The following is a 13,928-nucleotide window of genomic DNA, read 5'->3' on the forward strand; positions in this document are numbered from 1 at the left end:
TTGAGACGTGTCTTACAGCTTTCAGTTTAGGCCCTGCCTACCAGGTGCAACTTTTTACTCGCAAAACTTTTTGACTTGCAAACGGAATAAATTGACTCGCAAAAAAATATTTAGGATTTGCAAACAAAACTTCAATGGTCTTTCTCAAAATTTGGCAATAAATCAATGAGTGTTTGTTCAAACATCACCAAACTCAGTTGCCTTGATTAAATAAGACATTTAAGCATGTCCCCAAAATGTTTCTGCTGTTGACCAACAGGAAGCAACAGAGTTTCCAAGAAAGAGCGTGGCCCGGTAGAGATTTGGACATAAATGAATGAGAATCTGTCTGATTGTCATAAAACCTGTTGTTTATCTTTAACACAAGTGTCCTACATTGTAAAGGGTCTCGATCTTACACATCTTTCAACTTCCATGCTGGCTTGAACCCCGGCATTTGCACTTGCGGCAATATCTTCTTTTTTTGTTTTTCTGTTTCCCTTTTTCAGAGATTTGTGCTCATGGCTCTTGTGTTTGTGCATGGCAAAAAAAGGTTTATTTGCTGCATAGAGTCACAGCTGTTTATCAGTGGTCTGTGGATTTTTGGGCTTGCCACTTACCACTATAGCACTTGGAGAATGCATCAGTGCCTTCAGCTCATTCAGGTCACTCTCAGCCTGAATAAAGAGAGGGAAGGGGCATAAAGAACACAAACTGGACTACGTTTCACAACTGGTCAACCTATTACTAGACAAACACTGACTAATGGAGCTTTCAAACACTGAAACAATCTTATGTTGGCACATTAGACTTCTTCTACTTCTCTGAGTCTGGATACGCATTTCAGATAACTTGAATCTACCTTGTCCCATTCTCCTTCCATGACATGATTGCGGAACTTGGTGGCAGAGGGGTGCTCCAGTCTGCAGCCAGACTCCTGCATCAGGAGGTCCACCGTCTGGCTGTGCACAGCACAAGAAAAATCTGTTAACATAATAATAATAATAATAATAATAACAATAATAATAATGATGACCTAGGAATGCCTCATTATCAATTTTTAATACAGTGACTGGAACTAGAACATGTAGTCTTGTTATGTGACCAAGCAGTGATAAGCAGTGATAAAGAAAGGAGAAAAACGAAAATGTATTATGCTTTTCACTATTATCTATGACATAACATTTACCAACAACAACCTTGATATTCACTATTCAAGTCACTTATCAAGCGACAGTGATAATCATTCTAATTCTTCTCTGGTGGCAGCTTCTTCAGTGTAACCAATGTAATCTTGTACTTGATTCACCAATACTCCATTCTATTTACAATTTGTTCATATTCCTTGTATGTAGGGCTGGACGGTATGACAAAATTTTCACTTCACGTTTTTTTAAAAACTCATATCGCTTTCACGGTATTTTGCTCGGGTTTGGCCCACTTGACATGTTGCTGTGTTATGCTATGACCTATTCAAGTGTTGGAATTTGTTATTTTCGTGAACACAACACAGACTCCGCTCCATTAGTGCTGTGCTCTGTTATAATTGTCTCGGACTCTGGTTGGCTACGGTCAGGAAAATGTGGCCCGAGCCGCGCTCTAGTGTGTGTGTGTGTGCGCGCATCGGGGCGAAACTCCACTGTGCGCGATACAGAGAGCAGAGGAGAATTGTAAATGGCAATGCACCGCTGTTAGTTGCATATAGGGGAAACACTGCTCTTTTTGATACGAGTTCTTCTTCAACAACGTGTACAGTTGCTTCGCTTTCAGGACTCTCTCCGGCAGCCATTCTCACCTCTAAACTTTTCTCTATGCTCTCACTCTCGCCAGCTCTAGCACGCCTGTGGTGTGCAGCAGTGAAATGGGTCCCTGCTGAAACACTTTCCCGCCGCACACGTTCCGGGCGTTGTTTGGGCTATTCACTGGTATTGCGGTATATGAAAAATTCATATCATAACGAAAATAAATACCGGTTTTCAGTATGAACCGGTATACCACACAGCCCTACTTGTATGTACCTGTTACTGTGTGTATGTTTTTTTATTGTGTACAGCATTATTGTGTAACATGCTCATTAAGTGATCTTAAACTAGGCTAATGGAGTATGCCAGGCCCCAAGAAGTGGGGCCATTCTGACATAGTGTCCAAACCGTGTAACTACAGCTTCCCAGACCAAAATATGATGCCACTGAGCCCAAAAAGACTCATTCCTATACACTTGCATTGGGAAAGAGACGTCTATACATCAATCTAACCTAACCAATCTGACCTAAACATAAAGAATTACCAGGCATAGGCTATTAGGCTATGGATGAATAAAAGATTCATTTTTTTATTATCATCATCATTAGGCATAGGCTACTTATTGAGAATTTTATTCAGACTTTTTATTCAGAATTTTATTCAGACGTGAGACGTGTCGATTTCATTCATTCATTCATTCATCTTCTAACCGCTTCATCCTCTTGAGGGTCGCGGGGGGGCTGGAGCCTATCCCAGCTGACATCGGGCGAGAGGCAGGGTACACCCTGGACAGGTCGCCAGACTATCGCAGGGCTGACACATAGAGACAAACAACCATTCACGCTCACATTCACACCTACGGACAATTTAGAGTTATCAATTAACCTAGTCCCCAATCTGCATGTCTTTGGACTGTGGGAGGAAGCCGGAGTGCCCGGAGAGAACCCACGCTGACACGGAGACATGCAAACTCCGCACAGAAGGGCTCCCACGCCCGGGATCGAACCAGCAACCCTCTTGCTGTGAGGCGAGGCGAGAGGCGAGAGGCGAGAGGCGAGAGGTGTCGATTTCCAGCTCGGAAAAGTTTCTCTTCTTTGCAATGTTTCTCCTCTCCATGTTGTGACCTGCAAGGGCGAGGCCTCTGAACCAAGAATATTTAAGGGCATGACATATGGAGTTAGATTTGTCTCATTAATACCTGTAAATGCACAGAGGGTGATCTACAAATATTTCTTGATCTACACACGTTTCATAATTATGTGTGTGTGAACAGATCGACAATCTGTGTGTAAATGTGTAATCTGTAAATATAAAACACATTCCACAAATACAAAAAATATCTGTGAATACATTAATTTGCAAATAAATGAAAAGCATTTGTGAATATCTTCCTAACATTTACAACTTTCGAACAGGCACTTGTGAACTCAGTTTTTATTTGTGAATCGAAAAAACATTTGTGGGAAATGCACTCGTATCACTCGGCCATCTTCGGATAGCACATGATCACCCAGCTGATGACGTCATTTCCGCATGTGAAAGTAAGCGCACGCAGTCTTTCTGTGAGCTGTTTATTGTTGTTGTTTTTTTTAATAATAATCAGCAATAAGTAACGTGCATTCATTGTTTTATGTTAATGTCATACAGTGAGTATTAGTGTGTGTTTATTTGTTCTATGTATCTTGCACACACTTTTGTATACATTTCTGTTTGAGTATGAAAGGCACGGTGGCTTGGCTGCTTCTTCATATGGCAGTTATCAGCCAACTCAATCAATCAATCAATCAATTTTATTTATAAAGCCCAATATCACAAATCACAATTTGCCTCACAGGGCTTTACAGCATACGACATCCCTCTGTCCTTATGACCCTCGCAGCGGATAAGGAAAAACTCCCCAAAAAACCCCCTTTAACGGGGCAAAAAAACGGTAGAAACCTCAGGAAGAGCAACTGAGGAGGGATCCCTCTTCCAGGACGGACAGACGTGCAATAGATGTCGTACAGAACAGATCAGCATAATAAATTAACAGTAATCCGCATGACACAATGAGAGAGAGAGAGAGAGAGAGAGAGAGAGAGAGAGAGAGAGAGAGAGAGAGAGAGATGCAGGTAATGACAGTAGCTTACAACAACATTATTGAAAGTAATAATATTATAGTTATAGTTCTGGCTACTGTGGTACAATATGTTGAAAGTATGTATTAATATCTGGTAGTATACATGTGTGACAATAGTCATATGTGTATAATAACAGTAGAAGTATGACTAATGACTAATGATGGCAGCAGCAGCAGAAGGCATCTGGCAGGACCACGGCAGCAGCACAACCACACACGTCACGCTGTCCAGGCACCGCTGCGATATGAGTTAATCTGAGAGACAGTGGAGCACAAAGGCTCCGGAGAAGAAGCCGAGTTAGTGACATCCAGAATGGCCGAGTTAGCAAGATGCAGTAATAGAATACGAGAGAGAGACAGAGAGAGAGAGAGAAAGAGAGAAGGTGCCCGGTGTATTATAGGGGGGTCCTCCAGCAGACTAGGCCTAAGTCAGCCTAACTAGGGGCTGGTACAGGGCAAGCCTGAGCCAGCCCTAACTATAAGCTTTATCAAAGAGGAAAGTCTTAAGTCTAGTCTTAAATGTGGAGACGGTGTCTGCCTCCCGGACCGTAACAGGAAGATGATTCCACAGGAGAGGAGCCTGATAGCGGAAGGCTCTAGCTCCTGATCTACTTTTGGAGACTTTAGGGACCACGAGTAACCCTGCGTTCTCAGAGCGCAGTGTTCTGGTGGGGTAATATGGCACTATGAGCTCTCTAAGATATGACGGAGCTTGACCATTTAGAGGTTTATAAGTTAACAGTAGGATTTTAAATTAAATTCTGGATTTTACAGGGAGCCAGTGCAGAGAAGCTAAAACAGGAGAAATATGATCTTGTTTCTTAGTTCCTGTTAGTACACGTGCTGCTGCATTCTGAATTAGCTGGAGAGTTTTTAAGGACTTACTAGAGCTACCTGATAATAGAGAGTTACAGTAATCCAGCCTTGAGGTAACAAAAGCGTGGACCAATTTTTCTGCATCTTTTCGGGTCAGGATAGGCCTAATTTTCGCAATATTACGCAAATGAAAAAATGCAGTCCATGAGGTTTGTTTTAAATGAGAATTAAAAGACAAATCTTGATCAAATATTACTCCGAGGTTTCTTACGGTAGTGTTAGAGGCCAGAGCAATGCCATCTAGAGAAACTATGTCATCAGATAAAGAGTCTCTGAGTTGTTTGGGGCCAAGAACAATAACTTCAGTTTTGTCTGAATTTAACATCAGGAAATTGCTGCTCATCCAAGTTTTTATGTCTTTATGGCAGTTATGGAGTTTAGTTAATTGATTACTTTCTTCTGGCTTCATCGATAAATACAACTGAGTATCATCCGCATAACAATGGAAATTTAGAGTGATTTCTAATGATGTTACCTAAAGGAAGCATATATAGAGTAAATAGGATTGGCCCGAGCACAGAACCTTGCGGAACTCCAAAACAAACTTTGGTTCGTAAGGATGATTCATTATGAACGTCAACAAACTGAAAACGATCAGATAAATAAGATTTAAACCAGCTTAGTGCAGAACCTTTTAGGCCAATTAAGTGATCCAGTCTCTGCGGTAGAATTTGATGGTCAATTGTGTCAAACGCCACACTAAGATCTAATAAAACAAGTACAGAGACAAGTCCTTTGTCTGAAGCAATCAGAAGGTCATTTGTAATTTTAACTAGTGCTGTCTCAGTGCTATGATGCACTCTAAATCCTGACTGAAATTCCTCAAATAAATTATTATCATGGAGAAAATCACACAGCTGGTCTGTGACTACTTTCTCAAGGATCTTTGACATAAAGGGAATATTAGATATTGGTCTATAGTTGGCTAACACCTCTGGATCCAGGGTGGGCTTTTTTTAGTAGAGGTTTAATTACAGCTACCTTAAAAGACTGTGGTACATAGCCTGTTAATAAGGATATATTGATCATATCTAATATATGAGTGTTAACTAAAGACCTCCTTAAGTAGCCTAGTTGGGATGGGGTCTAAGAGACACGTTGATGATTTAGGTGAAGAAATCACTGCTGTCAATTCTTGAAGAGAAATTGGGGAGAAGCAATCAAAATATATATTAGGTTTTACAGCTGTGTTTGAGGTTAGATATGTACTATCTGAGGACAGGAGGTCATGAATTTTGCCTCTAATAGTTAGAATTTTGTCATTAAAAAAGCTCATAAAACCATTACTGCTAAGGGCTAAAGGAATACAAGGCTCAATAGAGCTTTGACTCTCAGTCAGCCTGGCTACAGTGCTGAAAAGAAACCTGGGGTTGTTCTTATTGTCTTCTATTAATGCTGAGTAATAGTTTGCTCTGGCATTGCGGAGGCCCCTCTTATAAGTTTTGAGACTGTCTGTCCAGATTAAACGAGATTCTTCCAGTTTGGTCAATTGCCAATTCCTTTCAAATTTTCGCGATATTTGTTTTAACTTAGGGTTTGAGAGTTATACCAAGGAGCGAACTTTCTTTGCTTTTTTAACTTCTTTTTAAGAGGAGCTACAGAGTCAAGTGTTGTTCGCAGCGAGCCTATGGCGCTATCGACAAAATGATCAAAGTCGGTACAGGAAACCTCTGTTACTGAGGGACTTGGTATTGAATTTAATGACGGAGTAATCTTTTCCTTAAATTTTGCGACAGCACTATCTGATAAACATCTAGTATAGTAACTGTTGCTGAGTGGCATGTAATCAAGTAAAAAGAAATCAAAAGTAATCAGATAATGATCCGAAAGCGAGGGATTCTGTGGAAAGACTTTTAGGTTATCAATTTTAATTCCATACGTCAGAACTAGATCGAGGGTATGGTTAAAACAATGAGTGGGTTCATGTACACCCTGACTGAAGCCAATGGAGTCTAATAATGAGATAAACGCGGTAGCCAGGGAGTCATTATCAACGTCGACATGAATGTTAAAATCGCCTACAATAATAACCTTATCTGATTTAAGAACTAAACTGGATAAAAACTCTGAGAATTCAGATACAAATTCAGAATACGGGCCAGGAGCACGGTACACTATAACAAATAAAAGTGGCTGCGAGGTTTTCCAGGTCGGATGTAAAAGACTAAGAACAAGGCTTTCAAATGAATTATAATCTAGTTTAGGTTTAGGGCTGATTAACAGACTAGAGTTAAAAATGGCTGCAACTCCCCCTCCTCGGCCGCTGCCTCGAGGAATGTGGGTATTATTATGACTGGGAGGAGTGGACTCATTGAGACTGACATATTCATCTTGACACAGCCAGGTTTCTGTGAGACTGAGTCAATCAATATGATTATCTGATATTAATTCGTTTACTAACACTGCTTTAGACGACAGAGACCTGATATTTAACAGTCCGCATTTAATTCTCCTGTTTTGTCTTTCTGTCACAGAAGAGGTTTTAATTTTTATGAGGTTGTTATGCACAACTCCTCTTTGTTTAATTTTAGATTTAAATAATTTAGGTGGTCGGGGGACAGACACCGTTTGTATAAAACTATGAAAACTATGGCTGGGTAACTGAACTAGAAGCTCAGAGAGGCGTATAGGACTGCGTCTCCGAGTCCTGGTCTCAACTCTGGGTTGTCAGGGATTTAAATTACTAATAAAGTTTGCCAGGTTCCTAGAAATGAGAGCAGCTCCATCCAAAGTGGGATGAATGCCGTCTCTCCTAATAAGACCAGGTTTTCCCCAGAAAGTTTGCCAATTATTAACGAAACCCACATCGTTTGCTGGACACCATCTGGACAGCCAGCGATTAAGTGATGACATGCGGCTAAACATGTCATCACTGGTCAGATTTGGGAGGGGTCCAGAGAAAACTACGGAGTCCGACGTCGTTTTTGCATATTCACACACCGAGGCAATATTAATTTTAGTGACCTCCGATTGGCGTAACCGGGTGTCATTGCCGCTGATGTGAATAACAATCTTACTGAATCTACGTTTAGCTTTAGCCAGCAGTTTTAAATTTGATTCAATGTCGCCCGCTCTGGCCCCAGGGATACATTTGACTATGGCTGCTGGTGTTGCTAACTTCACGTTCCTCAGAATAGAGCTGCCAATAACCAGAGTTTATCCTCAGCGGGTGTGTTGCTGAGTGGGGAAAAGTGGTTGGAAACGTGAACAGGCTGGTGGTGAGCTGTGGGCTTCGGCTTGGAGCTGTGCTTCTGGCGAACCGTAACCCAACCTCCCGGCTGAACGGGAGTTGCCGGAGGACAGTTAGCAGAGGCTAAGGCTATGCTATGTGGCTCCGCACCGGCTACAGGGGGCTGGCTAACTACCGCAGCTACTGAATGGTTTTCCATGGTGCGGAGCCGCGCTTCTAATTCACTAAGCCTCGCCTCCAATGCAGCAAATAAGCTACACTTATTACAATTACCACTGTCGCTAAAGGAGGCAGAGGCATAACTGAACATTTGGCACACCGAGCAAGAGAGAGCAGAGGGAGAAGCCATCGCTAACTGTAAAGCTAATGTAGCTACCAAGGCTAGTAACGTGCAAACAACAGCTAAGAGATTAGCGAGAAAGTCGTAGAAAGGAGGAGAGCTATAAGTGCTTAAACAGAACCAGTGTGGGTTAAGACTTGAAGTAGACGTTAAAGCAACGTTAAAGCAGCTGAAGTGAGAAAGCAGGCTAGCAGAATCCACCAGAGCAGTACAGAGACGCTGTCACAGAAACACCGGAAATGACACAACTCACTTACCGCAATACGTCAGCATGTAAGTGGGGGCATCAGTGGATACATTTTTGTGAAACAGTTTTCTTAAGAATGTTTTTCATTTAAAAAGTTATATTAAAGATTGTTTCATAAACTTCTATGACTGAATTTGTGCTGATTCAAAGGTAGTGTAATGAGGAGCTTCATTACTTAAGAACAGTTCGGTTATTTTATTTTAGTGTAGATTTCTTTGTTTCCCTGGAACAAAAGGGGGAATAAATAACAATAAAAACAAAATAAACAACAATATAAAAACATAGGCATTGGCTTCATGCACCACTAAGCAACTCTCATAGGCAAAAATAGGGCCCCGCCTCCAACACTGTATCCAGGTCTCTTTATAGATCCAAGCGTCATGCACCACTGAGCAACTTTCATAGAAATGACTTTGTATCTGGTTCCCATGCAGGGTTTTCCACACATTCATTTATTTTTGGTGGCCTGCCACGATTAAAAAAATTCTGCATCCACAAATAAATTTTCTATTTTTGGAGCTGGACCATTCATTAGGAGTGTTACTGAAATATATACAGTACAGGCCAAAAGTTTGGACACACCTTCTCATTCAATGCATTTTCTTTATTTTCATGACTATTTACATTGTAGATTCTCACTGAAGGCATCAAAACTATGAATGAACACATGTGGAGTTATGTACTTAACAAAAAAAGGTGAAATAACTGAAAACATGTTTTATATTCTAGTTTCTTCAAAATAGCCACCCTTTGCTCTGATTACTGCTTTGCACACTCTTGGCATTCTCTCGATGAGCTTCAAGAGGTAGTCACCTGAAATGGTTTCCACTTCACAGGTGTGCCTTATCAGGGTTAATTAGTGGAATTTCTTGCTTTATCAATGGGGTTGGGACCATCAGTTGTGTTGTGCAGAAGTCAGGTTAATACACAGCCGACAGCCCTATTGGACAACTGTTAAAATTCATATTATGGCAAGAACCAATCAGCTAACTAAAGAAAAACCAGTGGCCATCATTACTTTAAGAAATGAAGGTCAGTCAGTCTGGAAAATTGCAAAAACTTTAAATGTGTCCCCAAGTGGAGTCGCAAAAACCATCAAGCGCTACAACGAAACTGGCACACATGAGGACCGACCCAGGAAAGGAAGACCAAGAGTCACCTCTGCTTCTGAGGATAAGTTCATCCGAGTCACCAGCCTCAGAAATGGCAAGTTAACAGCAGCTCAGATCAGAGACCAGATGAATGCCACACAGAGTTCTAGCAGCAGACCCATCTCTAGAACAACTGTTAAGAGGAGACTGCGCCAATCAGGCCTTCATGGTCAAATAGCTGCTAGGAAACCACTGCTAAGGAGAGGCAACAAGCAGAAGAGATTTGTTTGGGCCAAGAAACACAAGGAATGGACATTAGACCAGTGGAAATCTGTGCTTTGGTCTGATGAGTCCAAATTTGAGATCTTTGGTTCCAACCGCCGTGTCTTTGTGAGATGCAGAAAAGGTGAACGGATGGATTCCACATGCCTGGTTCCCACTGTGAAGCATGGAGGAGGAGGTGTGATGGTGTGGGGGTGTTTTGCTGGTTACACTGTTGGGGATTTATTCAAAACTGAAGGCACACTGAACCAGCATGGCTACCACAGCATCCTGCAGCGACATGCCATCCCATCCGGTTTGCGTTTAGTTGGACTATCATTTATTTTTCAACAGGACAATGACCCCAAACACACCTCCAGGCTGTGTAAGGGCTATTTGACCAAGAAGGAGAGTGATGGAGTGCTGCGGCAGATGACCTGGCCTCCACAGTCACCGGACCTGAACCCAATCCAGATGGTTTGGGGTGAGCTGGACCGCAGAGTGAAGGCAAAGGGGCCAACAAGTGCTAAACACCTCTGGGAACTCCTTCAAGACTGTTGGAAAACCATTTCAGGTGACTACCTCTTGAAGCTCATCGAGAGAATACCAAGAGTGTGCAAAGCAGTAATCAGAGCAAAGGGTGGCTATTTTGAAGAAACTAGAATATAAAACATGTTTTCAGTTATTTCACCTTTTTTTGTTAAGTACATAACTCCGCATGTGTTCATCATAGTTTTGATGCCTTCAGTGAGAATCTACAACGTAAATAGTCATGAAAATAAAGAAAACGCATTGAATGAGAAGGTGTGTCCAAACTTTTGGCCTGTACTGTATGTTGTTCTGTTATTTCCAGCACCACACTATCGTGACTATTTGTTGCTCAAGGAGTTTTTTTGTTAAAGGTTGCTGATATTTTTTTGAACTGCACTGAAAGTAACTTCGTTGATGAACTGAACTTTGTTGATGAACTGAACTTTGATGAACTGAATTTGATTTTTTTTTTTTTTTTTGATTCTTTGAACATTTGAAAGAGACTGAGTAAAAGGAAAAACCCGAAGTGGAATTTTGTGTTGGCTTGTTCTTTGTGTGGTGAACTTTGAGAATTGTTTATTTTTGCCGGTGTTTGAAATATACACTCATATTAGGTTTGAAAATTATTTGTGTTGTGGTTTTCACGTTCATTCAGTGTAAGGGTGTTCATTTTAAGTGTTCATCCTTGTGTGACATTTTCAAACAAATAGACAAACTGACTGACTAATCTTAAATGCCAGGAGAGAAACCTGGCTGGCACCCCGAAACAGATTTCAAAAGAAAGGAAATCAAGTCAAACCCGTCACACTCTGTAAACTCAAAATGTCATTCTTCAGTATCACTGTCATCTTAACACTGGTTTTCAGATCTTGGGTCCTCACTGTTCTCACATCGTAAGTCTATTGTTCTACAGAAACACCTTTATGATCAACAATATCCTTTGTACCAGGGCGGAAATCACGGGGGGGACTTACACAAGTTACAACACATCCCATTTACTGTTACAACAAGCCCCACGCCCAGGCTGATAATATAAACTGTCTGCAACATTTCTCCTGCATTGTTCAAAAGCCTACTCAATTACGAGTGCTGCTAAGCTAAAAGCTAATGATTAAGCTCAGAGTTTAGTGACAGTCAGAGAGGACAGAAGAGAAAGAAGAGGGAGAGGACAGGACAAGAGCAGTCAGTGGTGGAGCAGCTCGTAGCTAATGGTACCTGTCTGTAGGCTCTCCACCTGTCAGTGAGACAAACATGAAAGACGTGCAGTTTAACCGACGAGGGGCGGTCATTACGAGCGACTATTACACACGGTTGTGAGGTGCGCAGCGGCAGATCTCACAGCACACTGTTTATAAACCAGTGTACCAGTTTAATTGCAGGATATGTTTAGTTGTTAAGCCATTTCTCTTAAGTATTTGATTTCAATCATTTTGTTTTAAATCTGGACATGTGCAGGTGGACTCAGCCAGTGCTAAGAAAGGTCCTATGCCTGCCTGTTGGAGAGATAGAGAGAAGATTAAAGCATCAAATTACGGTAAAAGATGCTGTATAAAAGACAACTTTTTTTCCTTGTCCCCCCCTGGAATTATTCTCTAAAATTTTACTGTTTATTGTCCCCCCCCAACTATGAAATGGGATTTTTGCCCCTGCTTTGTACTGCCATCTCAACATTTCACTGATGGCCTAAGGAGCTGGTGTTACATCAGTGGTAGTTGTCTCAACTGGACTTTGTCATCCATGTAGCCATTTTGCAGGATTCAAAGTTACTTGCTGCTGAACGCTTGCATGGCTCCAAACTCAAGCTTGCAGTAGTTCCCATCAATAAGCTGTTTCAGCGCATTCTCTGCAGGTGATAGCTTGTTATTCTCTGCCGCATACTTGCGTTTCTGTTGTTCCTCCATTTCTCTAAAATTATCAGAAAGCATCCTCAGAGCTTCAATGATGTCATTCTCAGCTTTGAGGAAGATCTTGAAACATGTTGCATTATGCCTAGTTAACACTACCACAACTTAAGCCCTGATTTGCCACTAGCATATAGTTGGTGGAGCTCCCTAAAAGAGGCCCCAGATAAGATGAAAATCAGTGTTGGCTTCGCACTTGCAAAATCGGTGTGTGAACACTAACTGTACAAAGATGTGAGGCGAGAAGTTGCCAATGCAATGCAGATGCACTCCAGATATCTAGCATGCTGAATATCTGGACCTCAGGGATTCTGTCAGCAAGCTACAGCCAATGAGAGTACAAGACACAGGTTGAGAACAGAGACAAAAATTGAGCCCTGCAGTTGTGTTTAAAGTATGTTTGTGTGTTTGAGAGGGACAGAGAAAGAGAGCAGAGACCATTGATAAATCCAGATGGCTCACTTCCCCTCTGTGTCACGTGGGTTTCGCCACTGCCCTTCCCCTTTAGGAGACTAGCGCTGGTCCTGAGTCTTTTCATTCCAAGGGGAAAAGTGAACGTGAGTACAGATTATGACCTATTCTCTCATCTCATAGTCACTGAAGTAAGTCTTTCTCACGAGCCCTAACCCTTCTAAACATACTGACACAAACAGCATTTTTCATACTGACAAATCAGGAGGAAATTAACTTTGATCAAGACATGTCTCTCTTTAAGCAACACACTCACAAGACATCTGGCAACAACTAACGCAATCTCTTACTCAATTGGTATCACACATTAAGCTAGCAAATAAAAATGAGCAGCAAAATAAGGAACAAACATAAAATTTATCTTGTGTTGTATTGTTTTGAATCTACTGTCATCTATCCACACGATGTTCACTACACTTCAAAATGAGCTGGGGTTATGTGGGGGAGAGACGGCCACTATTGCATACAATGTATAATAACCTGTAATATTTATAGGGCTAAGCGATAAATCGTTTTTATCGATTAATTCGAATTTGTAGTTTAGGTCGATTTGTTTTAATGAAAATCGAGTTTCTATTTAACATCCGCCACCGCTGCTCCCCGCTGGGCTCCCGTAGTTCAGAGTGGACTCACCATATATACTGTGGAAAAGCCGGGATTTATTCACATGCTGAAAGTTTTGGACCCCAGGTATGTGCTTACGATTTAAGTCGTGAATTGGATTTGTTGTGAAAAAATCGGAGATTTTGTTTTTAGGCCATATCGCCAAGCCCTAAATGTTTGTTATTAATTTATCTTTAATAACCCTTGATATTTGTAAGCACCATGAGTGGACATGTGCATTACAAGACATAGGCCTATTCATCAGGGTTTCCTCCTGGTGAACGATCTTAGAGTGTGTAACCTCTCTGTTGCCGGTCAGTCATGTAGTATGAAAACCACAATGACTTCAAGACTTGGGATTACAAGACAGCAAGCTGTGTAGGGTGAACAGTACATCAATTGGAAGACTTTTAAAGTTGTCGAGGTGTGAACTTAGCTTTAAGAGAGAGTGCACCCAAAAATGAAAATTCAGCCATTATCTACTCACCCATATGCCGAGGGAGGCTCAGGTGAAGTTTTAGAGTCCTCACATCCCTTGCGGAGATCCCAGGGGAGAGGGGGTAGCAACACAACTCC

The 13,928-nt window shown here is 41.5% G+C and overlaps 1 protein-coding gene across 5 annotated transcripts in view; it reads right to left on the bottom strand.

Annotated features, from left to right (window-relative positions):
• The window catches only part of wdr26a (WD repeat domain 26a), a 167,137-nt gene that overhangs the window by 108,652 nt on the left and 44,557 nt on the right, over positions 1-13,928 (bottom strand). For all 5 annotated transcript variants that reach the window (XR_004502331.2, XM_033638675.2, XM_078172043.1 and 2 more), the window contains exons 2-3: positions 842-941; positions 600-656 (exon numbers count right to left, since the gene is read on the bottom strand). Coding sequence is in view for 4 of the 5 variants with exons in the window: in XM_033638675.2 (XP_033494566.1) it covers positions 600-656; positions 842-941 (157 nt within the window). In the remaining variant the exon portion in view is untranslated. The remainder of the gene's footprint in view (positions 1-599; positions 657-841; positions 942-13,928) is intronic.

Source organism: Epinephelus lanceolatus, chromosome 10 (genome assembly GCF_041903045.1).
Source record: "Epinephelus lanceolatus isolate andai-2023 chromosome 10, ASM4190304v1, whole genome shotgun sequence".
In the NCBI taxonomy this organism is placed as follows: Eukaryota; Metazoa; Chordata; class Actinopteri; order Perciformes; family Serranidae; genus Epinephelus; species Epinephelus lanceolatus.